Genomic DNA, 27,820 nt, shown 5'->3' on the forward strand with positions numbered 1-27,820 from the left:
GGACCTTTGCAAAAATAAAAAATACACAGACTTTCGCGTGCGCACGAGAAACTGTCGCGTGCGCACGAGAAACTATGACGTGCGCACGAGAAACTTTTTTTTTGCTTTTGAGTTCACTCTTTGACATCTTATAAGAAGGAAGCAAAAGCATGGATGCGCACGAATTAATTGAGGTCTATTTTAAACTTGGCCTTCAGTACAGAGACATTGTTTCTGTTCTTGCATTTCGACACAGATATGTAATCACTGAGCGACATCTAAAACGCATTTTGAGGTCTAGACGCCTGTTTCGACGAAAAGATTACTCAAGTGTCGAAGACGCTATAGCATTTATTCAGCATCAACTCCAAACGTCAGGCCAGCTCCATGGATATAGGTGGATGCATGCAAAGTGTAACGAAAACGGACTGCATATTAGAAAAGAACATGTTTGCTTAATTTTGAGCTTGTTAGATCCTGCTGGAGTAGAATTTAGGAAAGCCCGACGTCTCCATCGGCGTAACTATTTCGCAAAAGGACCGAATTACATCTTGCATTTTGATTCTTACGATAAACTAAAGCCATATGGTATTTGCATAAACGGCTGTATTGACGGCTTTTCAAGGAAGATCATTTGGCTAAATGCGTTCACAACCAGCAGTGACCCGAAGGTCATCGGAGGATACTATGTGGAAACAGTGGAGAGTTCAGGTGGCTGTCCTCGGATCATTAGAGGCGACTGTGGAACAGAGAACGGGCACGTGAGAGACTTTCAGCGTTTGCTCAGACGCAACATTCTGCAGGACTCCAACATTGACAGTTACATAGAAGGTGCAAGCACAGCCAATCAGCGAATAGAGAGTTGGTGGGGGTTCCTCAGGAAAGAATGTATGGAATTTTTCATCTCTTTGTTCACTGACCTGAAGGACAGAGGATTGTTCGATGGGGGATTTTTGGATAAAAATCTCATCCGTTTCTGTTTCTTGGGAATTATCCAGGTGAGTTTTGTCTTAAAAGTTAACGATGTAGTGCACACTGCACAGCATAAGTTAGCTATAAAGCATTGCTTTGGGACTCATTCACCAAAAGTATCGCGAATCCTTGTTATTATCCATAACATTGCCCACTTATTCGTTTTATTTTCGAGTTTTTATTGAATTAATGTAATAAATAATAGTAGTAAAAATAAAATAAAATACCACATATCCCCCAAAACACAGCATAACCTTATAAGTAAATAATTGTGTAATAAAAATTCACATTAATTAAAAAAAAATAGCCTAATGCCTATTTGTGATAATTTTATAATCTGCATCATCAAAAGTGTATATTGTTTTATACAGGTGATCTTTTACTGTGTGGGGTCAAACTAACCCCCCAATTCCATGAGTGTGACTTGGATGAACTATCCCTTTAATTCCAAAACTGAAAATTCTCTCATCCTTTACTCGCCCTTATGTTGTTCCAAACCTGGATGAGCTCCTTACCTTCATGCTGACAACCAAACAGCTGATGGTAGACATTGACTTAGTAAGAAAAGTAAGAAAATACGCAAGTAAGAATTGGTAAGAAAAACTACTTGGTTACCAGCATTCTTCACAATATCTTATTTTGTGTTCAACAGAAGAAAGGAACTCATTCAGGTTTGGAACAACATGTTTTGGATGATCTGTCCCTTTAATTCTAAGTCACAGTCATGGAATTGTGGGGTTATGATTATAAGTTTATGCTGTTTTGGGGGTACTTTTTTTTTTTTACCCATCACAAAATTCTCAACACCATTTGCTTACGTAATATTACATTTATATTAAAAAGTCACTTTAATGAAGACCTAAATGAAATGTGGTGTTTATGGATACACACTCCCAATTGCAGATTAAATAAATTTAATGCAAACCTTTGTCTATATTTGTTTATTTAATTGCAGGATGAATTGGATGAAACTGCACGTGTGTGGGATGTGCATGTAATAAGACCTTCAAAAAACGACAGAGTGCCAAGCGGTAGACCCAATGTCATGTACTTATTCCCAGAGCTGTACAGAACAGAGAACTACATGTCACCAGTGGACACAGGAGACCTACAGCTGTGCAAGACAGAATGCACATTTCGTTCATCTATACCTTGTGACAGTGATGTCTATGACATCTGTAATTCTGTTATGACTGAGGCACACTTTGAGCTTCCAAAGGACTCATATCAAGCAATAGACTTATACTTGCATCTAAGGAATGCAATACTTACTTTATTGTAACCTGTGCTCAGGCTGAAAATAAATAGAGGGGTTGGTGGCATTTTTTATTTACAGGATATCTGATGCCCAAATGATAATGCTAAAGTACTATGATGTTACAATATACATTTCAAAAGGCTTGTATAGGAGTTGAAAGGTGCACTTTGTATTATGTATTATGCAAATATTTAGGCAACAGTTTTCAGGAAAAGTAATTGTCTCTAAAATACTTAATGTTATTGAGTATATGTTATTGTTTATTTAGGCAAGGTCCTTTCTATTAGTCTTATTAAATAATGAAAATTATGTCATTTATTTACCATTGTGTTTTTCCCAAATTCAGACTTTTTCTTCTGTGGAACACAAATGTTTAGCAGAATGTGCACTGAGCAGTTATCAGCATCCTCTGTCACCATTTTTCATACAATTGTTGTGAATGTTTTCTCAGGCTGTTGATGCCTAATATTCTGTTAAACATATGTGTTCCTCAAAAAAAGTCAGTCTTGTTTAAAAGCAACAAATAAATAACAGAATTGTGATTTTCTTGTGAACGATCACTTTAGACTCGTATGCAGATTTTCTCCCTTGATATAATTTAATAAGCATCAAATGCACTGAATACAGAAAGATGTTAAGAACACAGCTGGGGTCATTTTATTGATTATTATACTTAATTACAATGTATTGCTGACATCTAACAATGTTTACAAACATGGATACTCAAACCTAACATGTTTTTCTGCATTACAGTAAATTGTAAAGGAAAGAAAATGTCAACGTGTCAAGAATATTAAATGGATTGAAATTACAGTCCATAAGAAACTGTCTGTTTTTGAACAGGAACAGATTAGAAGACTGTTTGCCTGAAATGTATGAACCTGTTTGTGTATAAAAACAATTCTGTGCAAGTTTTGAATAACAAGCTTAACTCGCCTCAAACCAATAGGGGTGAAACATAATGATTTACATTATCTACTCCATGTCTAATTCTTAACACTAAACAGTTATCTAACACTTTATTTAACAGGGTATTTAATAGCTGGCTTCTGATTTGTAACAAATATTTGCAACTATAAACTCATGTACAGGATAGCAATTCTATCAGCATAGCTATTCTATCTTCTTTCAATTCAGTGGAATTTAATGTTTTGTATAAAACTAAACTTTCTTTAGAATGGAAATTGAAACTTGACTCCAAAAAACATCTTTAAAGCTATTCAAACTATAAAATCTTAAAACATCTTAGAAACTACTCAAGTTCAAGAATTATTAAATTACATTACAAAAAAAAATTACATGAAATAACAACAAAAAAATTAAACAGTACAACCACTGGTGTACACAAAATAAGCTTAACCTCCATTTCATTGTAATTAATACAGTCATAGAATGTCCATTGCAAAGCAATCTCCATTTAGTACATTGTCAAACTCTGCACGAAATTCTGGATAAGAGCTGTATGTACAAGGTAAGTCGAGAACTGCTCCACATGTATGTGCAACAGGCCTACGTCCAAGGCCACATGATCCATTAAACATGACTTCGATTTTGTCTTTACACATGACAGTAGAGCCGGTACAGAATCGTAGGAAAGTCTCCAGCTTTCTTTGGTCTAGATTTTTCATGTAGTGCTGCAGATGATTAAGGGTCAGCCGCTCTTGCTGGTTCAAGTAATCTTTTGCTGGCTTTATCATTTGTGACACTTACTTGTTTGTAGCTTTCTTTGACTCGTATGCTTCAAGTATGCTTTGTCTGTTCAGATTCAGAATGCCAGTTGGCATAATGCTCCGGAAGCAGTCAATTATAAATTTGGGCTCTTGAAGGAGGACTTTGTGAGCCATTGTCAAAATAGCAGAACGAATGTTTTCTTTTGGAGGCAAGCAGTATGAACCCATCCGTGAGAAGAGATCAAGTAAATCTTCTGCATCATTTTCATCCAGGCCGCCTTGAACAGCTTTTTCAACAACAGATTGCTCTGAGGCAGACAAATATTTAAAAAATGAGGACATCAAGAGCCCTTCATCGACACCATCAATACATGCCAATATAAATGCGGGAGACAACCTGATGGGCATCACACCATGATCAACATAGCCTTTCACCCACACTCTTCCAACAGCCTGCCACTCCCTCTCTGAGTAGTCTGGTCACAGTCTTGGAACTCGTTCTTCCTCACCCTCACATCGAGCAAGAAAATCTTCCCAAAAGGCAGTGTACAGTTCACGTGACACTCCATCATCATCAATGGCATTTTCATTAGTGAATTCTATGAGATGGAGTTGGTTTATTACTTGGGGTTTTTGTAAGGTTTACGTGACATCTTTCACTATATTGACCCTTCTCACTTTCACACTTTGGATTTCTTTCATGCTCTCAGGATGCTCTGATTCTTCAATCAGCTGTCCTGCAGAAGATGATCCTTCTATCTGAGGTTGATCAATTAATGGTGGGTTCTGCAGGATTTAAAAAATACTGTATTATAACATGAGAAGATAACATTAAAAAAACTGTGCCTTTGTGATTTACAATCAACTAAAACCACATCCAAACCATTTCATGAGTACTGTTGATAATTTAATTGTATTACATCTATGGTGTCAGGCTTAGCTGTTGTAAAGTTTAAATACATTAAGCATATGAACATGTAAATATATACCTCTGTCATGAGTGTGATACAGTGACATTTTCAGTAAATGTTAAAATGATACAGTAATTCTGTAATAATTTATATGTAATAGGACAATTCTGTAATAATGTCATTTCAAACCTGTTCGACTTTGTTTCCATAAAACACAAAATGAGAATTTGTGGAAAAAAATTAGGTTGAATTTCTAAAGTGAACCGTCCAAAGTGAGAAAAAATGAACCACAAGCTATATTATACTATTATTTACAGTGTAAAAAGATTCAAAGATTCTCCTGATGTGTTCCACAGTAGAAGAAAAAAAATCCAAATAGAATAAATAACAGATTTTAAGCGTACTATCCCTTTAAGGGTTTAAATTATGTAAAATAAATAAATAAATAATCATAGTAAAAAAAAAAAGTTATATAATATCATACATATAACTACCTGTCTAGGATCCCCATCTTCTGTATTCCAGGAAAGAGTGGAATCCAAAATGGCAAAATTATCATGTGCAATTCCAATCTGGATCTCTGAGTCCTCCAGTTCTAGATCATAAGACACATCAACGAATGACCCTGGCTCTCCGCTCAAACACACCACATCATCAGATTCATGGTCATCAGGAGTGGATGCCCAATTTTCCTCTCTGGAATTTTGACTGGTAGAGAAGCTATCCTCCTCTTCAATGAGTGATGAATGACTGACAGGTACAGGATCACTTGTTTGGAGAAGTGGTTGTCCTAATATTCTTGCCATGCTTCTGGTTCTCCTAGTACTCTCTGTCTGTTGAAAGGAGGCATATAAACATCAGAAGATATACTGTGTAGATTATATCATTATTAACCCATTTTCTCTCTCTCTCTTTCTCTATCTAAATAGATACATAGAAAGCATATAAACATCTAAAGATATACAGTGTACATTATAACATTATTAACCCATTCTCTCTCTCTCTAAATTAACGTACACCATCCTCTCGCTCTCTAAATAGACAGATACACAGGAAGCATATAAACACCTAAAGATATATAGTGTACATAACATTATTAACCCATTCTCTCTCTATATATAAATAGATACACAACAGACATGCAAATAAATTACTTTATTTAATCCATAACTTACCACTCTTGTCTCTCGTTCCAGTTTGTCAAGAGCAAAATCTGAGGATGAGTCTGATGAAACTTGGGGAGAATTGACCAAATCCTTTTTCATCGTGCATATGTACAGTCGTAGCATTCTGAGTTTACTCTGCTCATATAGTTCATTCACTGTAATACTGAATGGAATTGTGGTCTGACTGAAATCTCGCATCTCAAAAGTATAGCTTGCAGCTGGGCCTTTTGAAGAAACCCCTTTAGGAAAAAACAAATCCTTCCCAATCCTCATCAGTTCCTCAACCGAAGTATTCTTTTTAACCGTCACATGTCGCGTTCCTCCTCCATGTCTTGTCCGAACCTGGTGAAATTCTCCTTTATAAAAATGAAGCAACCCAATTTCTAGTCGTCTTGTCTCTTTAGATGCATGTTTGTTGCCGATACCTGAAAGTTTGCTTAATAAACCCCCGTCATTTGCTGATGTACTGCCTCTTTTTTGGATCTTGTCTCTTAATCTCTGCAGTGCAGTGGATTTGGTGGTTTCACATGCTGCGAGTCTTTGACGGCAAAATGCTCTAACTGCAAGACGATCCCCATATCTAACAATATATTTTGCAAGTTCGTCTTCAGTCATAATTGCAATGACACTTATGTTGATCTAAAAGAAATGTCAGCTATAAATACATTGGTAACGAAGGCATGCATATGGATTAATTATAGCCTAACTGTAACAATTTACCTTATCCTCTTTTATTTTCTCAATAGAATCTTGAGAAATATCTCTGGACCTCAAAAAATCAATAAAATCTTCTTCCATGTTGCAATCTTTTGAAAAATTAAGTTCTAAACACTCTCACCCCCACATTAGTAATGATGCTAAATCAAAATGCCTAAACCGGAAATTGCGACGGCGTGTGCACGTCATAGGTTTCTTGTGCGCACGAGATAGTTTCCAATACATTTCTCGTGCTCACGCGAAAGTGTCTCGTGAGCACGCGAAAGTTTCTCGTGCGCACGCGATAGTTTCTCGTGCGCACGCGATAGTTTCTCGTGAGCACGCGATAGTTTCTCGTGAGCACGCGAAAGTCTGTGTATTTTTTATTTTTGTATTTTTGCTTTTAGTGGATATGTATGTTTTTGGTGCGCGATTTATATATAGAATAATTATGAATATTTTGGATTACATGAGGCATTGTGCACACTTCAACATCTGATTCAGTTTATGAACAAGAGGCACTGTGCACACTTCAACATCTGATTCAGTTTATGAACAAGAGGCACTGTGCACACAACTCTTCAACATCTGATTCAGTTCATGAACAAGAGGCACTGTGCACACTTCAACATCTGATTCAGTTCATGAAAAAGAGGCACTGTGCACACTCCAACATCTGATTCAGTTCATGAACAAGAGGCACTGTGCACACTTCAACATCTGATTCAGTTTATGAACAAGAGGCACTGTGCACACTTCAACATCTGATTCAGTTTAAGAACAAGAGGCACTCTGCACACAAATCTTCAACATCTGATTCAGTTCATGAACGAGAGGCACTGTATACACAACTCTTCAACATCTGATTCAGTTCATGAACGAGAGGCACTGTGCACACAACTCTTCAACATCTGATTCAGTTCATGAACGAGAGGCACTGTGCACACAACTCTTCAACATCTGATTCAGTTCATGAACAAGAGGCACTTTGCACCAAGTCGCAAGTCGGTTAACCTGTTGTACTCTCCTGACACTCTTTTCTGTTCATCCTTTCTCCTCTGCCACCATCCCTATGCGGGGCCAGATATAGCCATCTCTTAATGGTGGAATCGATTTCCTTTTCAGTGGCCGCAGACGTCAGGTGGTTACGCCTCACTGCCGCTGAAACATACATGGTCTGATATTAGTTTCGGTATCAAAAGAAAATATGGCTATTGGATTTTAAAGGGATCGTTCACTTTAAAATGAAAATTCTGTCATCATATAGTCACCCTCAAGTTGTTTCAACCCTGTATGCTGGCATTCTTCAAAATATCTTCCATTGTGTTCAGCAGAAGAAAGAAATTCATACAGGGTTGAAATAACCTGAGGGTGACTATATGATGACAGAATTTTCATTTTAAAGTGAGCTATCCCTTTAAAGGACAATTACATTAAAACTGAACACAGAACCTATTGACAGACATTATGTAACATCTACACAGAGACTGTAAATTGATGCAGATCAGTAGTGAATCTGGCACCATCCTCCTACCAGGTTCCGATATGACTCCAGGAGAAATCCAGTCTAAGCAGTTGCTTTTTACGGAGTCATGTGCAATTCAATAAGGACAGATATATGACTGCATTTTTCTTTTCTTTTTTTATCTTGGCCTTAGTGCAATGCTATGATTGGTTCAACACAATTTGCTCAGCAGAAAATAATAAGGAAATTATGAATCATGTGAACCAGTCACATCATATACATCTACACTTTCAATTTAAACTGGTCTACAGTATGTATGTATAGATCACACCAGAATGTCCCGGGCTCGGTTTTAGTGGAATTGTCGGTTACACTATGTTTTACGGTGTCCTTTTTACACAGTTGTAATTGTTATTTAACAATAGAGTAAAATTATGTATCATGTACTTACTATAGTGTTAGTATTAAGGTTTGGTTTAAAGTTACTGCATGTAACTATTCATATTTCACTGTTATTATTACAGTAAGTACATGTAACATGTAGCAAGGACACTGTAAAATAAAGAATAACAGAATTGTTTTTCTTCTCTCCCCCATCTACCTCTACATATACCTTGTTCATGTCCCCTCCTCTCATCTTTTTCTTTCCTCATCCCCCAATTTCTCCACCCTCTCCTCTTCCACTGCTTTTTTTTCTCGCTCCCTCCTTTCCATCATCTCGTCTCCTCTGCTCCTCTACTCCCCTTGTAACCTGAATTTAAATACATTTTAATTATTCTTAAAACTTAAAGCACTCTTATGGCATTAAGTAAAACTTACCAATCACAACATCCCATAAACACAAGCGCTGGAAACCAATTTTTCCATTTATTCCTCTCATATTGATTTTTTTTGGCCAAATCGTTAGTAACTCAGTCAGTGCATGATTATTCATATGAATTCATTAATGTACATCCAACCTTTGTTTGAGAGCCAGTGCGTGTACCTGAAATCATAATGATTTTTTTTTAAAGCAATGGTTTAATACATCATGAAATACTATGAATACTATAGGTGACACTGGTAACATAGAGTTCTCTCTCTCTCTCTCTCTCTCTCTCTCTCTCTCTCTCTCTCTCTCTCTCTCTCTCTCTCTCTCTCACACACACACAAAAAAAAATACATTACAAATTACATCCATCTGTTAGAAAAGATGACCATTTTGATGTAATTTTGTCTGTATTTGTTCATCCAAGCACAAAAAGAAGCAGAAGAGAACTCAATTCAGTATTTGCGTGCATCTGAGATGTGATTGTCTGTGTGTGAGTGCTTTGAATGTGTGCACACAGAGAAGCATCTTTACTGTTCCCACATTTAACAGGGGAAGTGCCACCACAAATAGAGTGCAAGTCTGTGGAAAACACTGAAGCTAGTCAATTTAGTTTTGATTTGTCAACATACCAACTGATTCTGGAGGTCAGGATTATTTCGCAGTTGGTCCTCCATGTCCTGAAGAGAACTGACATCTTTAAGTGGCAAAACATTTTGAGCTCATCAGTCGATTTCATACTTTGCAGGGTCTTGAAGATGATTCGCAGTTGGTCCATCATCATTTCCTGTTTTGTTAATATATTACGCAGGAGGGCTAAGAAGAAAACAAGTTTTCAGTCACTTAAATTAGGTAAAATAGACTATTTGCTGGTATTATTATTATTTCTTACTAAAACTATTCCAATGAAAATCAAATTTAAAAGTTAACATGCTAAACCATCAGGGCTTCTGGAACATCACAAATTACAACATCTCAACAAAACATTCTTGAGATAATAATTTTTGGAGGTTGATGGCAAAATATCTGAAGTAATTTGCCAAAGTATTTTTATTAAAAGCAAACAACTATAATAAACATTAATATACTCACATGATTGCAAACTAGATGTCTGGTCCCTGGACTGGTGTGGCTCAGTATGTTCCAGTGGGTCTGGAGAAGGTGCAGTGTGGCATGGTCTACGAATATCAGAGCTGGCATGGCTTGATCTAAGAATTTCCCTGCTGGCATGATTTGGTCTACTTATCTCACTGCTGGTGTTGCTTGATGTGTGAATCTCACTGCTGGCATGCCTTAATTAATGGATGAATCTCAGGGCTGACGTGCCTCGATGTACAGCGTTCAGTGATGGTGTTCCTGCTTGAAGATAACTTGGTGCTATAGTGCTGAGTTGAATGGAGCTTATGACTGTTGAGGCCTCTTGGGTTGGGTTCAGTACTGCTATGGCGTTTGGGTAGAGCTCAGGAGTGCTGTGGCCTCTTGGGTAGAGCTCAGGAGTGCTGTCGTCACTTGGGAAAAGCTCAGGACTGCTGTGGCCTCTTGGGTAGAGCTCAGGAGTGCTGTCGTCACTTGGGTAAAGCTCAGGACTGCTGTGGCCTCTTCGATGGAGGTCAGGAGTCCTGTGGTCTTTTGGGTGGAGGTCAGCAGTGCTGTGGCCTTTTGGGTGGACCTGAGGACCTCTGTGGCCTCTTTGGTCAAGCTTGGGGCTGTTTTGCTTTACTGGTTCTAATGCAGGACCTTTGTGCTGCCTCACGATCTTTGGAGCATTGGGCAACTTTCTGCTCAGAAGTACAAAAGATCTTAGCACTTTATCTGGTATGATAAAATAAACTATAATTTAAAATGGCAGAAGATTCTCACCCTTTCTTTGACTTTTTTTCTTTCAGAGTGCTTTCCATCTCATCATCATCCTCTCCAGGGAAAATATTGTTTTTAGGTCTAAGAACATATTCCATAAATTCAAAATATGCAATTATTAGTAAGTGTTGTGCACCACCAAATAATTTAAAAATAAAATAAAACACATTCTCCCCCCTACATTCTTTTTCTTTTAAATTGAATTGGTGAGTTCCCTCCATCACTTCCAATGTCAGTGTGATCAACAGCTTGAGGAAGTTTTCTTCTAGCTTCATTGTAGTCATCTGGGTAAGTCATTTATGTAATACATGAGGGTTTTATTAATACATAACATAAGTTCAGTTTATAGGAAGAAGTGAAAGAATGCTACTTACGGGATGTGAATATAATTCTGGCCTTATGGGGCTTCCATTAATCTCCAGGACATTCTTGCAATTTTACAGCTTTTGCTATATCAATTTTATTTGGAGGCCACATGCACTCTCCATTTTTTATCCAGATGGAAGGTACAACTTCTACCTCATTGGTGTTGTCAAAAACAACTATGTGAAACATCTAAAGATAAAACAAATCAAAACATACTCTTTAGCCAACTGAAATACTAAACTTAAAGGGCTATTTGTCTCAATGCAATAGTGGAACAACAACAAATCGGTTTTGGAATGGTAATCTCACAAACTTCTGGGGCTTATTTCGAATCATGAAACTTTTGATGTTAGTAGAGAAGTTGGAAACAATATAAATTCCCAGCTCTCTTGAGTCGATAGGATATGTGAAGAAGTGTTCCACCTGTTTATATTCATTGGCCACAATGTACACCACTCCTTTATCCTCAACAATGTTCTGGACCAACACCAACTTGTTTTCAATTTTGATGCAACAATCTCTCTTTTTGACCTTCACAACTACATCATCTGAAACAAGCACTTTATATTGACGAACTTGTCGTGAGAAGGATTCTGGCACTGACCCATCCATGTGCTCATTTTCCAGTTTTTGAGTTGCCTCTTTAACAATAGGACTGTAGCTGCCATTTTCCATCTCTGATAATCTGCGCATCACCTGAGTCAAAGGATTAAGTGGCCCTCAAACCAATTTTTTAAGTTTTCCTAAGAAATTTTCAAAGGGAAAAGCTGATATAAGTTCTAAATTGCCATGGACTTTGACATCTTCACTGAGATGCACCAGACCATGAATATTGTAAACCAAAAACTCTTCACCGTAAAGCTGGCCAAAGTGTTCAATGAATGACAGCAACAGAGTTTTAGCAAAGTCATTCAACTCCAAACAATATTTTGGACTTGCCAAAATGTACACACCTACTGACAACAGCATGAAGTTGTCATAGATCTGAGGCTGTAGAACACTCAGCACAACTGGACCAGCATACAACAAGAATTGGCATAGTTCAGTGGCTTTCCACCTACCTTGTTCAACCAGAGCCCGTGGCCTTCGAGCAAACTCGCTTGGTATGTAATTTCTCAGTGCAAGAAGTCTATCTGAAACCATGGAAGCTTGACTAGATGAAATACGACAGTGCAAGGGACCAGTGGTGCTGATCCACAAGTCTAAGAGACCCCTCATTACACCCAGACAAACAAGATGCATATAATTGTATGGAAAACAAGTGATCATGTTAATGCCAACCTCTGTAAAAGGTGAGTGTTGGACATGGTTTTCTTCATCTGTTTCTTGCCTAAAACTATCATCAGTTCTGCGCCTTGCATTGACCTCAGGAAATGTCATTCTATTTAATTTTCAAACACCTGATTGGTGACACTTGTCACATCCATAATATGCAGTGTGGGACTTTACACATCTGATGAAGGCTCGGGCTGGGGTGTCACACAGAACAGAAACAACATTCAAAAAGAAAGGTTTTTCTTTGAATAGAAACCCATCTTTCAACACTTTCAGCTCTTGAACCAGATCATGAAGATATTCAGTCAATGAATTTGGCTTAAAAGTACCACAAAACAATCCAATCAAAATTGGTTTCTTGGTGTATCCTTGCAACAAACCAAGAATTGGCCAAAACTGTGTAGAAGTACTCTTGAAGAGGGGCAGACCATCAAAATTCAACTGTAGTTTAAAAACATTTCTGTCTGGCACATTAGACCAAATTGCATCAAGAATTTTCATAATAGAATTCAGAATTCCACAATAATGGAACATTCCACCAGCTACACTGCTAATTTTGTAGCTTGCATTTGTTTTCAGCAACGATCATCCATCCTTTGGCAGAGAGGGATGATAGATTTTGAGGATACTGAGAAGCGCTGACAGAGCTATAAGAGATATTCCAAATTCAATTGCCCAGTCCGCCAGAGAACTCTGCAAATCACCATCCATCTCACTACACTGTTCTCCAAGATCAGGAAGATCTTCAACAGAAGCTGCAGTCTTTTCATGTACTTCCTTATCATCAATGCCAACAACTAGATCCCCATCACTTTCATCACTAATTTGCATGTTAGATTCCTCTGCATCATCAACATAAACACTTGTCTCATCATTCACGTTTCCTTCCCTATGGTGCTCATTTTCCATCAGTTTACCGACTAGCCTTAATGCCCTTCTTCGTGAATTACCCCTATCATTGTACATCCAAGTCTTTTCCATACCGTGGATTTACGCTTTACTCAGGTCTTTTGTTCTTCAACCTGAAACAAACAGAAGAGAGAGAGGAAAAAAAATATAAATTATTAATAATATAGAAAGCAAACACACACACACAAACACCAAACAAAAACAATCAAGAAAATCATAAATTAATTTGACTACAAGGCCCGTGAACGTTTTGATAAGTTTGTTTGTTGTTTTTCAATTTAAAATGAAATAAGCAGAAACAAGAAAATGGTGCCTTAAATATATATATTTTTTTTCATTTGTTCCAAAAATAACCAAAAATGTAAGATTTTGACTATATTTTCCTTTTTTGGTTCACAGCAGAATTTTTTTTTTTTTTTTTTTTTTTTCACAAACGTAAAAACATGAATAAAGTTTTTTTTTTTTTTTTTTTCAAATTGAAAAACAAACTATCAAAACACATAAACCCATTTGCTCAGTTGCTACATAGTCAAAAAAATATCAACAATGCAGAACAAACTGCAGAAATTGATGAGTGACACCACAAACAAAATCCACAATAGATAAGAAATGCAACACACACACAAACATACACTTGATGTCAAATGTTAGGAGGTCCAAAACTAAAACCTTTTCTCTTTTACTCACCATGGCTACATTTAGTTGCTAAAAATACAGTCAAATTGTATTCCAAACAGTTATTCCAGACTGCTAGTGTGTAATATATATGATAATACCTTGTAAAACATGTAATGATAGCATAATTGCAAAAAAAAAAAAAAAAAAAAAAAAAACTGATGCTTCATAAATGTAAAACTTTTTTTTGTTTGTTACAATACTGATTTTTATCTCTCTGTATCTCTGTGTATTTGAAATTTTAATAGGGCTTTGTGGGGTTTATATATAACACAAATTAGCATGAAAATGATAATCTCTATAGATATAAATATCATAAGGGAATACACATTAAAGAATATATAGAATTTATTTTATATAGAATATAAACAAAATTAATCAACATCCTTATGGTATTTAAATTTTTGTGTGATGTTTCAGGTGCCAACCCAGCAAACACATTTACGTTGTGGCAACATCTGTGGCACGTTGCATTTCTACTATGGCAATGTCGCCTGTCTAAGTGTCTACATTGTAACAACGTAGAATTGTAAGACCCGGCAGGGCTGTAGCAAGGTTGTTGTGCGAAATTCAGCAACTGAGAGACAACGGCCATTTCTCAATATGACTTGTGTTCTTGTGGACTTGTGAAACGTCATCAGTAGGTGATCAGTTGCTGCCCAAGTACTGTTTCAATTTTAGGGGTTTGTTGTTTAAATCCCCGGATGTGTTCTTGATCCGCCCCTTTTACCGAGGATGCATCGAGAGGTGACTTGCTGCGGACTTGATACAGCCAGGTATCCCAGAATACTGTACATCTCGCACCAACCAGCAAGCATCAATAGCAGAGGAGAAAAGTGAAAGTCGTGACATTTGCCAAGTATGGTAACCCATACTCAGAATTGGTGCTCTGCATTTAACCCATCCAAGTGCACACACACAGCACCCAGACTCGAACCGGCGACCTTTGGGTAACTAGTCCAACTCTCTAAACCATTAGGCCACAGCTGCCCCGAAAAACCCGCGTAATATCAAAATAATATTGATATAGTAATATCAGAATACTACTGTTATTGTGTCATGAAATGTAATTTTAAGAGTGTTTCAGCAAGAATGTAGTTGTTTAAAGCTCAAATCTGTGGTTTATTTATAAAGACAGCGCCTATTTGAAAAAATGTATCTGACGTTTTCAGAGTTGTGAGATCCAGGGTTCAACGCTCATTAACCCCAACTGGAACAGCTCGGCTAGTCCTTCTGATGTTTGCCACTGGCTCTGATGTCTCTAGTCTAATGGATAAACATGACATATAATTCGTCTAATAAGTCAATCTTTGGTCTCATTAATCTATAGTTTGTTTCATTGCAAATCGTTTTGGCTGAGGGCAAAGTGAAATTTCATAACTTTATATTTAGGCTATTTAACTTTAACTTTGTAACGTTGCAGAGAGTTGGCTTATGTTTGACTGAATGGTTTGCATTATTTCTCATTGTATAGCTTCTTATACCTTTTAGGCTACTTACTTTTATACTGAATAATATTGATCATTAATACTCACATTTAACAAAAAAGAGACAGGGTTGTGTAATTTTATTTTATATATTTTAAAATGTATAGAATATTTTTTGTATTTATTTTTAGTATACATTCTCTTCACTGTATGTAGGAAAAAGATAATATCTAAGCTGCAGAGAGTTTTAGTATGTGTATTGTGGGTTGTGTTTACCTGATTATATATTAACATATACCATATTGTGTTGTCTTCTTTGTCTGTAATATAGAGTTCAATTGGGTTTGTTGCCAGCTTGAATGTATAATCAAAGAAGTTGCCTTGCAGGGGTGTCAGCTGTAATTCTGACAAAAAGCGAATAGATAATATTTTCAGAAAGAGGCAGCATGTCTGGATTATTTTAAATAACTAAACAAAACACACACACACCACACCCAACACACACACACAAACACACATACATTACATAATAGTATTATATATATATATATATATATATATATATATATATATATATCATAATAATATACACAATGGGTACGGAAAGTATTCAGACCCCCTAATATTTTCACTCTTTGTGTATATTGCAAGCGCATTTGCTAAAATCATTGGTAACACTTTATAATAACTGCATGCTATTAATCATTAGTTAAGCATTAGAAAACAGTTAATTCATCATTTATAAAGCATTAATAGACATTAATAAGCAGTTTATAATACAGATATAAATGCTTTTATACTTGATTTAAAAGCCATATCTATAATGGTATTTAATAATTGTTTTTTCATACTTTTATTAATGATCAATTTATCATTTCTAAATGAAGTAGTAGCATTATTTAACACACCAGTTATAAAGGATTTGTAAGTGGTTCATAAGATCACTTAGAAATTGTAAAGGTAAATGATTAATAAACTATTTAAATGTGCATTCATACATCTGATTATTCATAACATATAGTTGAGAGTTACTTAGAGTGTTAATAAATGGTTTATTAACATGTTATTTCTACTGTAATTCATGGTGTTAATTCAGGTGCTATAAAACATATGGTAGTTGTTAGTTAACTATTATTGTGAGCCTCATCTAAAGTGAGGACTATTATGGCCTTGTAAAGCTTTGACAAATGAGATTTAAAAGGCTGTAATATTTCTATGTTCTGTATCACTGTGTTGTGTTTGTTTCCTTTTCTGTTTAGCAAGATAACTGAGACTGTTAAATGATCCGTTTTATAAATGCTTTACAAGGCATAACTAGTCCTCACTTTAGATGAGCTCACATAAATAGTTAACTGACCACTACTAAATGCTTTTATAACTACCTGAATTTACTACATTACTTACAATTTTTTGATTGATCGTTATGAATCACTGGCAACTCCTAAATAACTGGGTTTGTACCAAATAATGCTATACTTCATTGAGAAATGATAAATTGATCATGAATATAGTATGACAATAAGTTATTAAAACACATTATAGATATGACTTTTAAATCAAGAATACAGATTTATTTATATCTGTATTTATAAACTACTTATATTAATGTCTATTAATGCTTTATAAATTATGAATTATCTGTTTACTAATGCTTATTTATTGATTTTGTGGTGTTTATTTTTTAGTTTTTGCAAATCATTTAAGTTCATTTTTTTCCTCATTAATGTACACACAGCACCCCATATTGACAGAAAAACACAGAACTGTTGACATTTTTGCACATTTATTAAAAAAGAAAAAATGAAATATCACATCAGGTGGCTTCTCCGCCTAAGTATTCAGACCCTTTGCGGTCACACTCATATATTTAACTCAGGTGGCTGTCCATTTCTTCTGATCATCCTTGAGATGGTTCTACAACTTCATCTGAGTCCAGCTGTATTTGATTATACTTGATTGGACTTGATAGGAAAGCACACACCTGTCTATATAAGACCTTACAGCTCACGTGCATGTCAGAGCAAATGAGAATCATGAGGTCAAAGGAACTGCCTGAAGAGCTCAGAGACACAATTGTGGCAAGGCACAGATCTGGCCAAGGTTACAAAAAAACAATTGTGCTGCACTTAAGGTTCCCAAGAGCACAGTGGCCTCCATAATCCTTAAATGGAAGATGTTTGGACGACCAGAACCCTTCCTAGAGCTGGCCGTCCGGCCAACTGAGCTATCGAGGAGGGAGAAGAGGCCTTGGTGAGAGAGGTAAAGAGAAGAACCAAAGATTCACTGTGGCTGAGCTCCAGAGATGCCAGTCGGGAGATGGGAGAAAGTTTGTAGAAAGTCAAACATCCCTGCAGACCTCCACCAGTCTGGTCCTTTATGCAGAGTGGCCCGACGGAAGCCTCTCCTCAGTGCAGGACACATGAAAAAAACACCGAAGGACTCCAAGATGGTGAGAAATAAGATTCTCTGTCTGATGAGACCACGTTAGGAACTTTTTGGCCTTAATTCTAAGCGATATGAGTGGAGAAAACCAGCACATGCTCATCACCTGTCCAATACAGTCCCACCAGTGAAGCATGGTGGTGGCAAGCATCATGCTGCGGGGGTGTTTTTCAGCTGCAGGGACAGGACGACTGGTTGCAATCGAGGGAAAGATGAATGCAGCCAAGTACAGGGATATCCTGGACGAAAACCTTCTCCAGAGTGCTCAGGAACCTCAGACAGGGCCGAAAGGTTCACTTTCCAACAAGGACAATGACCCTAAGCACACAGCTAAAATAACGAAGGAGTGGCTTCACAAACAACTCTGTGACTGTTCTTGAATGGCCCACCCAGAGCCCTGACTTTAAACCCAATTGAGCATCTTTGGAGAGACCTGAAAATGGCTTTCCACCAACGTTTACCATCCAACCTGACAGAACTGGAGAGGATCTGCAAAGAGAATGGCAGAGGATCCCCAAATCCAGGGTGTGAAAAACTTGTTGCATCTTTCCCAAAAAGACTCATGGCTGTATTAGATCAAAAGGGTGTGCTTCTACTAAATACTGAGCAAAGGGTCTTGAATTACTTAGGACCATGTTGATATTTCAGTTTTTTTCTTTTTTAATAAATGTGCCAAAAGTTCACACAATTCTGTGTCTACCACCAGGTTTTTATGTCAATATGGGGTGCTGCGTGTACATTAATGAGGAAAAAAAATAACTGAAATGATTTTAGCAAATGGCTGCAATATAACAAAGAGTGAAAAATTTAAGGGGGTCTGGATACTTTCCGTACCCACTGTATATATATGCAAAGGCAAACTTTTTACAAGTACCTGAGGTTTGATTTTGGAGTCACAAGATGTCTTCAGGGTGTAACAGTCATCGATTTTAAGGGCTTCATCTGGTGATGGTTTTACAATCTCCATATTATGTTTCTCCTTCTCCTTCACATCCTAACAGTGATAGACAGAATTATTTGTCAAACATGTCCTTACAGAGGTAGTGTTATTCTTTCTGCAAATGCAAAATGATAAATCTACTCATATTGTCCATATAAATCGTTATATTCCAAGTCCTCTGAAGCCATCTTTCAAATCTCAAATACTAAAACCTTTTGAGTGGTGTATATTACTTATAATCAAAGAGGTTTATACACATTTCATATTTTTTTTTTTTTTTTTTTAAGTAAAAGTTATTGTATGGTTTCAAAAGACTTTGGAATATAATGAATAATTGTTTTATTGAATACAAGAGTGGCCTGAGGGAAATTATAATGGCAAAATTGTCATTATCCTTTCAGAACAGTTTGGTTATTGGAATCTATTGTTACTTCAGATAAAATCATCCAATAAATGGATGATTATTTTCTACAGTTGTAAGTAAATAAATGTCAGTTACATAGCCTCTCATAAAGTTTATCATTAGATTTTACCTTCTTAAGTTTTTCATCCTGTAAAATCAGGTACACATGAAGGTTAAGGGCAGCAATTTTGTTGCGATAAATCAAAGTTTCACAGTGAAATTTCATGGTGAAGTACTGATGCAAATGTGCAATAACTCCTAAGAGTGAGAAGGTGGGATTGAGAAGCTTGGCGTGGAATCTGGTTAGTTCACATCTCTCCAATGAAGCTTCACTGCCGTTTACATGAAGAGCTTTCACTGCATCATCTGATGAAGATACAGAATCTGTGGACAGTAATGCTGGTTTAAGTCTTCAAGAACGAGAGCTCAAAGTTCTGGCTTGAAAGGTTTACCACGAATGTTGAAATGATTTGTCTGGAGTGAGATATGCCTTACACACACATACCTACACAGATGAAGTGAGGTAGATGAATTTCCTCCAGAGTGCCAGAGGTTACAGTGATGTCCATCAAAGGTCCACATGGTTTATAGTTCTTCATGATATCTTCATGTAATGATTCCCAGTCAATGATCCGATACTCCAAACTGACATCACTGTCAGACCGCCAGCGGAGGCCAGTCTCTGAACATTCATGCTGCCCTGCAGAGGAGCTGACACTGAAAAACACAAATATAACACTGACAAAGATGCTCTCAGAAGATGTAATAGTACTGTACATATGTAATGTTACAAGTATGTAATATTTCATAAAGATTTATCTCTGTACCTGTACTTAATATTTGCATCAGCTGTGACCTCTGAAGGTTTTTCAACTTCCCATTCAGAATCATCCTGAGAGGGAGAAAAATAAACTGAATTAAGAAAAAATATAAATAAATAAATAAATTAATAAATAATAAATAAAAATTTAATTAAGAAATTAAAAGTCTCTGAAGTACAGAAAATACTTAATTTCAATAGAATTTTGAAACTGTTTTATGTCAAAAAAATAAATTAATCAGTCAAAATCTACAAATATTCTGATTTTTCAAGAATTCTGATCTTTTTAACAATTTATATTAAGCAACGTTTAGCAATGAGGGAGAAATTAAATGTATCTATGAAACATAATACCACTAATGAAGACAACCAGCTAAACACATACACAGAGTGGCAATAGACAGTATTTGTGACTGGTTTAATGAAGCAGACTCCCTTTACTCACCTCTAATTCACATGTCTCACAACCTGATTAAAGATTAACAGACAAAACCAGTCAGCTAATAAGCAAAATGTCCACAGTAATCAGTCTCATCAATCTCTTATCAAGATTAATATATATTTATAGTTATATATATATATATATATATATATATATATATATATAATATATATATATTCATTAGCTTTAAAAAGTTACTAAATTTTAAATTATACAATTTGATTTAATGTAGCTTGATTTTTTTCTTTTTTTTGTTCTCTCAGAATGTTTATATAGCATAATTTTGTTATGAGTTTACATAGTTAAAAAGTTGTGCATTTTGCAGTGTAGAAAACTATAGTTACCAAGTAGCATCGCCATATTTCCACTTTTTTTTTTTTTTTTTTTTTTTTGATAAACTTTTTTGCCAAAAACCTACCTTTTGTATCAATTCCCATTTTGTTGTAAGCATTTCTTAATTTATAAGACGTCTCCTCCTGGAATAGTTTCTGGATTGCGGGAAATGGTTTTTGGTTTGTTTTGAGATCTTTCATAAATCTCATAATTGTATGATCATGCTTTACTGCACCTGGAAGAAGAAAACAAGATCAAGTTCAAAATCAAATACATCTAGATCAGGGGTGTCAACTCATTTTAGGTTGAGGGCCAGACCGGAAAATGTCCCCTTGAGTGGCCCTTGAATTACCTTTTGTTAAACATTAATTTGTTCACAATTACATTAATATTAATATTAACCATACATTTACTCAAATGATTTGTTGAAAAACACAGATTTATTCGATAACAAAACACGGGTTGCTCTGAGACGCACAAATGTTGTACTCAGGCTTTGTTAAACGGGTCATATGATGCGATTAAAATTTTTCCTTTCTCTTTGGAGTGTTACAAGCTTTTGGTGAATAAAGGAGATCTGTGAAGTTGCAAAGACTAAAGTCTCAAATCCAAAGAGATATTCTTTTTTAAAGTTGATTGTGGTTCGTGCATGCCTGAATGGAATGGTTCTTTATTATTCTTCAGTATGTGGGTAGGTTTGTGTGAAGATTTACATATGTTCATCCAGATAAGAAAGAAAGAAGAAGCGGCATCTTTTATTCTCATTGTAGTATTGTTGTTGCCGTCGCCGCCATGCTGTGTGTTTCACTGTGAAACGAAACTACTTTGTTTGGCCTTCCAAAAGAAGACACGACTAGAAATTATGTTTACATCACGTTTATAATGGGTTTTATGTTTATGTCTCATCGCGCCGGCAGGACAAGGCATCACAATAGGTTAATAGGCATAACATTTCCTTGAGGCACGCTTGAGGCATTTGGACAAGCTTCCAAAAGAGGACATGACTAGAAATCAGTGGTAAAGTTGTATGTCAACACTGTTCCAGAACAGTTCAACCCAAATATTCAGATGTGTGCTACGCATTTTATGGATGATGAGGACTGTTTCCTGAACCAGTAGCCTGCAATGTGTCTGTGGCACAACGGCTGTTTCTATAAAGTTGGGCAGTTCAAACTTTGCAAGGACAGTCTGGAGCTTCTGACTCACACCCTGCAGGCACGTTTTTTTTATATTAAATAATTTGCTAATGATGATTCAAACGCGAGTTTGAGCTGTAGAGTAGTGCTTGTTGTTGTTTCTCCAATCACAAATGCAGACATGGTTTTATGTTTACGCAGCGCAATATGCAACGCGTAAAAAGACAGTATAAGTCATTATAATCAGTCATCATGTCCCCACTGGATGCAACGAATGCTTTGTTTATAATGGGTTTTATTTGTTTTGTCTCGTCTAGTGATGTCCGGATCGTGAACAAATCTTTCTATTTAACCGGATCTTGTACCGGTCGAACCAGTTCACCAAATCTATCTGAATCGTTTGAAATGGTTCGCGTCTCCAGTACGCACTAATCCACAAATAACGTCCCAGGTTACGTATGTAACTATGGTTCTCCGAAGGGAACGAGACGCTGCGTCCGAAAACATTATGGGAACGCCCTTCAGCGTGACCAGCTCTGAATAACATGTGTAATCAGTCCAATGAATGGGCGTGACGTCATAGGCGGGTGACGTAGCGACCAGGAAGCTATAAAAGCATGTGAGATGGAATGAGCGTCAGCTTCTAGGAATGAAGCGAACTCTGGCAGGGATGCCGGAAGTATGGCCTAGAGACGCAGCGTCTCGTTCCCTTCGGGGAACCATGCTTACATACGTAACCTGGGACGTTCCCCTTCAGGAACTCGAGCTGCAGTCCGAAAACGTTATGGGAACGAGAATGCCCACGCCGCCAGACTTGCAATCCCTGCCTAGTGTGTATACAAGGAGCACAGCTAAGGCAAGAGAACAGAAGAGCCTGGAGTGGCTTGCAGATCTAAACCATAAAATCTGATGAATGTGAGGGGCGTGGACCATCCAGCTGTGTTGCAGATGTCCTGCATGGACACACGTGACAAGAATGACAAGGGGGTGTCTGCCCACTGATTGGTCACCGAGAGGGCCCTGGTAGGTCGCAATGGCCGCCACATAGACCTTCAGGGTGGAGTGAGTCAACCCTGCAGAGAAACGGGACTGCAGGAATTCCAGCATTGTACCAACTGGGCAGTTGACTGGGTCAAATTGGCGATCTCCGCACCAAGAAGTGAAAAGTTTCCACTTCAAGGCATACAGTTTCCTCGTTGAGGGAGCTCTGGATTGGAGGATGGTCTCAACAACCTCAGTTGAGAGACCAGAATCTACTAGATGTGCCCCTTCAGGGGCCACACCCATAACTTCCATAGCTCCGGGCGGGGGTGGAATATTGTGCCCTCCGCCTGTGAGAGGAGATCCCCTTCTCTGACTTTTTACTGACGTGAGGATCGAGTCGATATGAGCAGGGGACAGATGTGCCTGCATCGTGGTCTAATCCCACACCACGCCCAGATAAGTGGTCCTCTGTAATGGAGAAAGCACACTTTTCTTGGCGTTTAATCTTAACCCCGACTTTCTCATATGGGGAGAGAACGACATCTCGATGTCGAATCACCATCTGCTCTGATTGAGCCGAAATCAACCAATCGTCGATATAATTTAGTATGCGGATGCCCTGGAGTCGCAGTGGAGCCAGCACAGCATCCACACACTTCGTGATAGTTCGGGGTGAGAGTGCTAGGCCAAAAGGAAGAACTCGATACTGGTAAGCTTCGCCCCTGAAAGCAAACCTTAGGAACTTCCTGTGATTGGGAAGGATGGAGATATGAAAGTAAGCATCTTTTAGATCTATCGTGACAAACCAGTCCTCTGACCTGATCTGAGACACGACCTACATGATAGTGAGCATCTTGAACTTCAGTCGCATGACTGAGCAGTTTAATTGACGCAGATCTATGATCGGACGCAACCCCCCCATCCTTCTTTGGAACTATGAAGTATCGGCTGTAGAACCCAGACTCTTTGTCGTGAGGAGGGACCACTTCGATGGCCTCCTTCCTCAAGAGGGTGTTTACTTCTTGTTCCAATATCAGAGCCTGCTCAGGGGGCGAACTAGTGTGGGAAAGACCCCTTTGAAAGGCGGCAGTGGAGCGCCGAATTGAATGCAATAACCTTTTTATAAAGTCTGCAGGACCCAACGAGACACATTTGGCAGTAGCTTCCATGCTACTAAATAGTCTACTAAGGAAACCAGTCTCTTGAGACTGCTCTCTGATGTAATTTGAGCTGCTAGCTCGGTGTCCTGAAGCGGAAGACCGGCAGGAAACAACTGAACTAACTGCTGTTGAGGGCTCTGAGGGGAAACGGACACTGTGTAAAGTGGTGCACCCCGCTCTTCCCCAGTAGGGGTCACCCTCAGCAGTCCTGGATGTTCGTTGTCAGGACCACTTGTCGAGGGCTTCCTGGACTGAAGCACAACCCTCAGATCAGGCCTCGTCTTGAAAGTCTCCGGCTTAGAGCGCAACCGACCTAAGTCCTGTTGTGGGGGAGCACGAGAGACGATTTTTTGCACCTCCCTGTATGAGAAGCTGGTACACGGCCAGGGCTCCCGCCCAGCAGCCCCCTGAGCTAGAGGACAGCGAGGGAGAAACCACTGGGTTACGAGCTGTTTACGAGCCTCATGGTAAGCACATGTTTTTTTCATGCTTGAGCCCTGCTGCAGATTTTACTATGGTGCTGTTTCAGTAAATATCAGAAGTTGTTTACAAAAAAAACTGTGGCTTGTCGTGAGTTTGAGACAGTTGTACTCATTTTTTGAGTAACGAGCCAACACTGCACTTTTTGTATACACAACACCCTCCAATGTCGTAGAAAAGAAAATGAGAAATCCCAAATATAAAACGTAGCGATGTACCAAATATCACAAATGTTTTTGGGACTAGTAACGTAGCTTAGAGAGACAGAGGATGACAGAGAGTGAGCCAGGGAACCAGCATGCTCTTTTTGCCACACTCTCAGAAAAGAAGGTACAAAAAGCTGTCACTGGGGCAGTACCTTTTCAAAAGGTACACTTTTGTAATCTAGAAATCAAGCAGAGATCCTTCTCAAGCAGCAGCCAAAGAGCTCAAGATAAAGATAATGAAGTCATGTCACAACACGTTCGTGAGACTCGGGTGAAAATTCCATCCATGCCACACTCTTAATGGCAAAACACAAGAGCTTTCTGCTTAGAATAGCCCCAGTATCTGGAGGAGGACACCAGTCTTACGCCTTCACCTAGTCTGCTTCAAAGCTACAGCAATAGTAAATTCTTAGTTTAAAATAGCAGAACTAGGAATGCAACACAACTTGAATGTGGATGCAAGCATGTGTGAAACCATCTCAAACTCAGCCCTAGACGATATCAGAGTTACAATGCATCTATCATCACTTGCATGCCACTCAAAATCTTTTGCACAGCTTTATAACGCTCATGTATATCCAGAGGCGTAACCAGCAACTCAAGTAAATGAGCAATTTGTTCACTTTAAATTAAAAATAGAAAATACACTTTATTTAATTTTCAAAAATGATGTTTTATTTAATATTTTATATTATAGTTCAAATCACCTTTGTGGGCCGTATTTGGGCACGACCCGTATGTTTGACACTCCTGAACTAGATCATTTATGTAATGTTTTTGGAAAAAAGGGAATTTTTAGGGTTGATTATTTTCACCAAACATCAAAGCTGCTTAACTTACCAGATGCAATCATTTTCTTTTTAGTGTCACATAGAACTCGGGGCATACCTGAAACACCAAGATGTTAATCTGTGTGATATATGTATATATATATGGTCACATTCACAGTTTCACAGTTGCTTCCATTTATGCCATCGTTCATTAAACATGATGCTTGTGTGCCATTTTCTGGATTCATTTAGATTAGTAATAACTTACTTCTGACATTGCACGGCTGGACAGGATCAGAATCGCTTTCTAGTTCTTCGATTGTTTTCTTTATCATTTCTGTTGCTGATTCTATATTACTGAGTATAGATGAGACATCAAATGACTGATCTTCAGTTTCCATAAGCTCTCTGAGTTCTTTTGCTGCATCCTTTATTCTCTTTTTCTGGCCTTTGTTTCTTGATTTAAGCAAAATAAAGATCAAAACCTTCACAGAGACGCAGGGTTGGCAAATAACAGTGAAATTCAGATATCAAAAAAATCATTGACTCTTACCCTTTTGGGCATATGTCGTTAAGACGACACAGCTCCTGTATTTGTTCTGCATATTCATTCAAAAGTTGCTCCAATTTTTTACAGCTTTTGATATCTTGACAAAAATATAAGCAGAAAAAAACATGTAAAAGTCTTCATTCTAATCAAAACAACTTTAAAGTGAACAATTTTTTACTATATATATATATATATATATATATATATATATATTTTTTTTTTTTTTTTTTTTTTTTTTTTTTTTTTTTTTTTCTTCTGTGGCCCACATCTAAAAGTCTTCATTCCAATCAAAACAACTTTAAAGTGAACAAAAAACAATATATACATATAATTGTTTTTCCTCTTCTTCTGTGGCCCACATACAATTTCAATCCAGTGAATTTAATAAATAATTAGTAAATTAATCAACCAAAAAGATGAATTCACTGAATGATAGCTACTGGTTTCACAAATAAGAGCATTCATGCCATGCATTCATTTCTTTGCATGGAGCTGTTTTATTCATTACTTTGGATTTAAAGAGTGAATCCTTTCGTTCTTTTGTTTTCCTGCTTTCCAAAGGCACATGGAGTTTGCTGTAAAAAAGCAGGGCTTACCTACTCAGTGGTCAACAAACCTCAGACGGCTTGTTTTGATATGTTCAGTTGCACATTCATCAGTAACACCTTTTAAGGTATCTTAGGTGTGAACAGAATGACCCTGACTTCATTTTTTAAGTGGGAATCCCACACCAGATTGGAGTCAGATCTGAATGTGAATGTGAGTTTGCAGTGGATCATGATCGTGTGCCGATGAATCATTTACAGGACTGTAGATCGTGTACTAAGAAAGTAAACAAAAGGATTTTTTCATGTTCAGTTTCATGTTAATGTTATTGTACACTCACTTTTTGGTTTTGCCATCTTTTCATCAAGAGCATTCAGCCGGGTTTGTCAAATACTTCAGACTGGTGTGAGACGCAGAGCTGTCAACAATATTCAACTCCACAACTTCAGATACAAAACAACTCTTCAATGTAAAATACAAAACATTCATGAATAACTTACTTTATTGGCTCATCCTGTGCTTGACCGTCAAGTGTCTTCGTCAGTGGAAACTAGATTTTAACACGCAAAACAAACTGAAAGCAAAACAAAAACTAAACCGGTCAAACCTGTTCACGGGACACAGCTGCCGGTCATTTCAGTCTTTAAAGGATCAAAGGTCCATGCAAATTCTCTAGAAGGCCATCTTTTTTTTTTTTTTTTTTTGTCCACATGAGGGCAGTATGAAACCAGAAGCTCTGAGAGCCTGCAGCACAAACTAAGAGCTTTTTCACAAAAACAGTAGAAGCCAGAAGGGATGTCCATCCTAGGCCATGTTCACCAAAACCCACAAAATAGCACTGAATAATATCTAATCCCTGATGCATAGAGTGCGAGCTTCGTAGAACCACTTGGACAAAAATGACATCCAAGTTTCATTTCATCATGACAGATTAAACAACATCAACATCAGTTTCACTACAGCACTGTAAAAAATTGCTGTAGTTTCTACATTTAAATTTTACAGAATATTACTGTTTAAACATTTTACAAGATGCAGCTGTAATCCGCAATAAGGTTTTACAGTTGTTAACAGTATATTTCCACGTCAACTGTAATTCATTTACAATAAGCAGGTGTTGTCACTGTAGCTCCTGCTTTTTACACTAACTTACTGTAGTGTGGCATTATGGGAT

General features: G+C 37.4%; 1 protein-coding gene across 1 annotated transcript; it reads right to left on the reverse strand.

Moving 5' to 3' along the window:
• Window positions 1–10,222: 10,222 nt before the first annotated feature.
• LOC109053517 lies at window positions 10,223–27,613 on the reverse strand. The gene is made up of 12 exons (XM_042761407.1): window positions 27,147–27,613; window positions 26,987–27,064; window positions 26,104–26,197; window positions 25,819–26,006; window positions 25,621–25,668; window positions 20,900–21,049; window positions 20,485–20,507; window positions 20,047–20,111; window positions 19,725–19,936; window positions 19,350–19,603; window positions 18,728–18,870; window positions 10,223–10,703 (listed from the first exon to the last, which is right to left on the reverse strand). Exons 2-12 carry the CDS (start codon window positions 27,000–27,002, stop codon window positions 10,223–10,225), a joined length of 1,674 nt encoding a protein of 557 aa, XP_042617341.1. The 5' UTR covers window positions 27,003–27,064; window positions 27,147–27,613.
• Between the last annotated feature and the right edge of the window lie 207 nt (window positions 27,614–27,820).

The sequence above is a fragment of the Cyprinus carpio genome, chromosome A7 (genome assembly GCF_018340385.1).
Source record: "Cyprinus carpio isolate SPL01 chromosome A7, ASM1834038v1, whole genome shotgun sequence".
Taxonomy (NCBI): Eukaryota; Metazoa; Chordata; class Actinopteri; order Cypriniformes; family Cyprinidae; genus Cyprinus; species Cyprinus carpio.

Excerpts from the sequence above, each read along its gene's own strand:
- LOC109053517 (XM_042761407.1), bottom strand. Across the intron at positions 26,007-26,103 it reads AACGACATATGCCCAAAAGG|AAACAAAGGCCAGAAAAAGA; the intron begins GTAAGAGTCAAT and ends GCTTAAATCAAG. Across the intron at positions 20,508-20,899 it reads AATGGGAATTGATACAAAAG|GTTGTGAGACATGTGAATTA; the intron begins GTAGGTTTTTGG and ends ATCTTTAATCAG.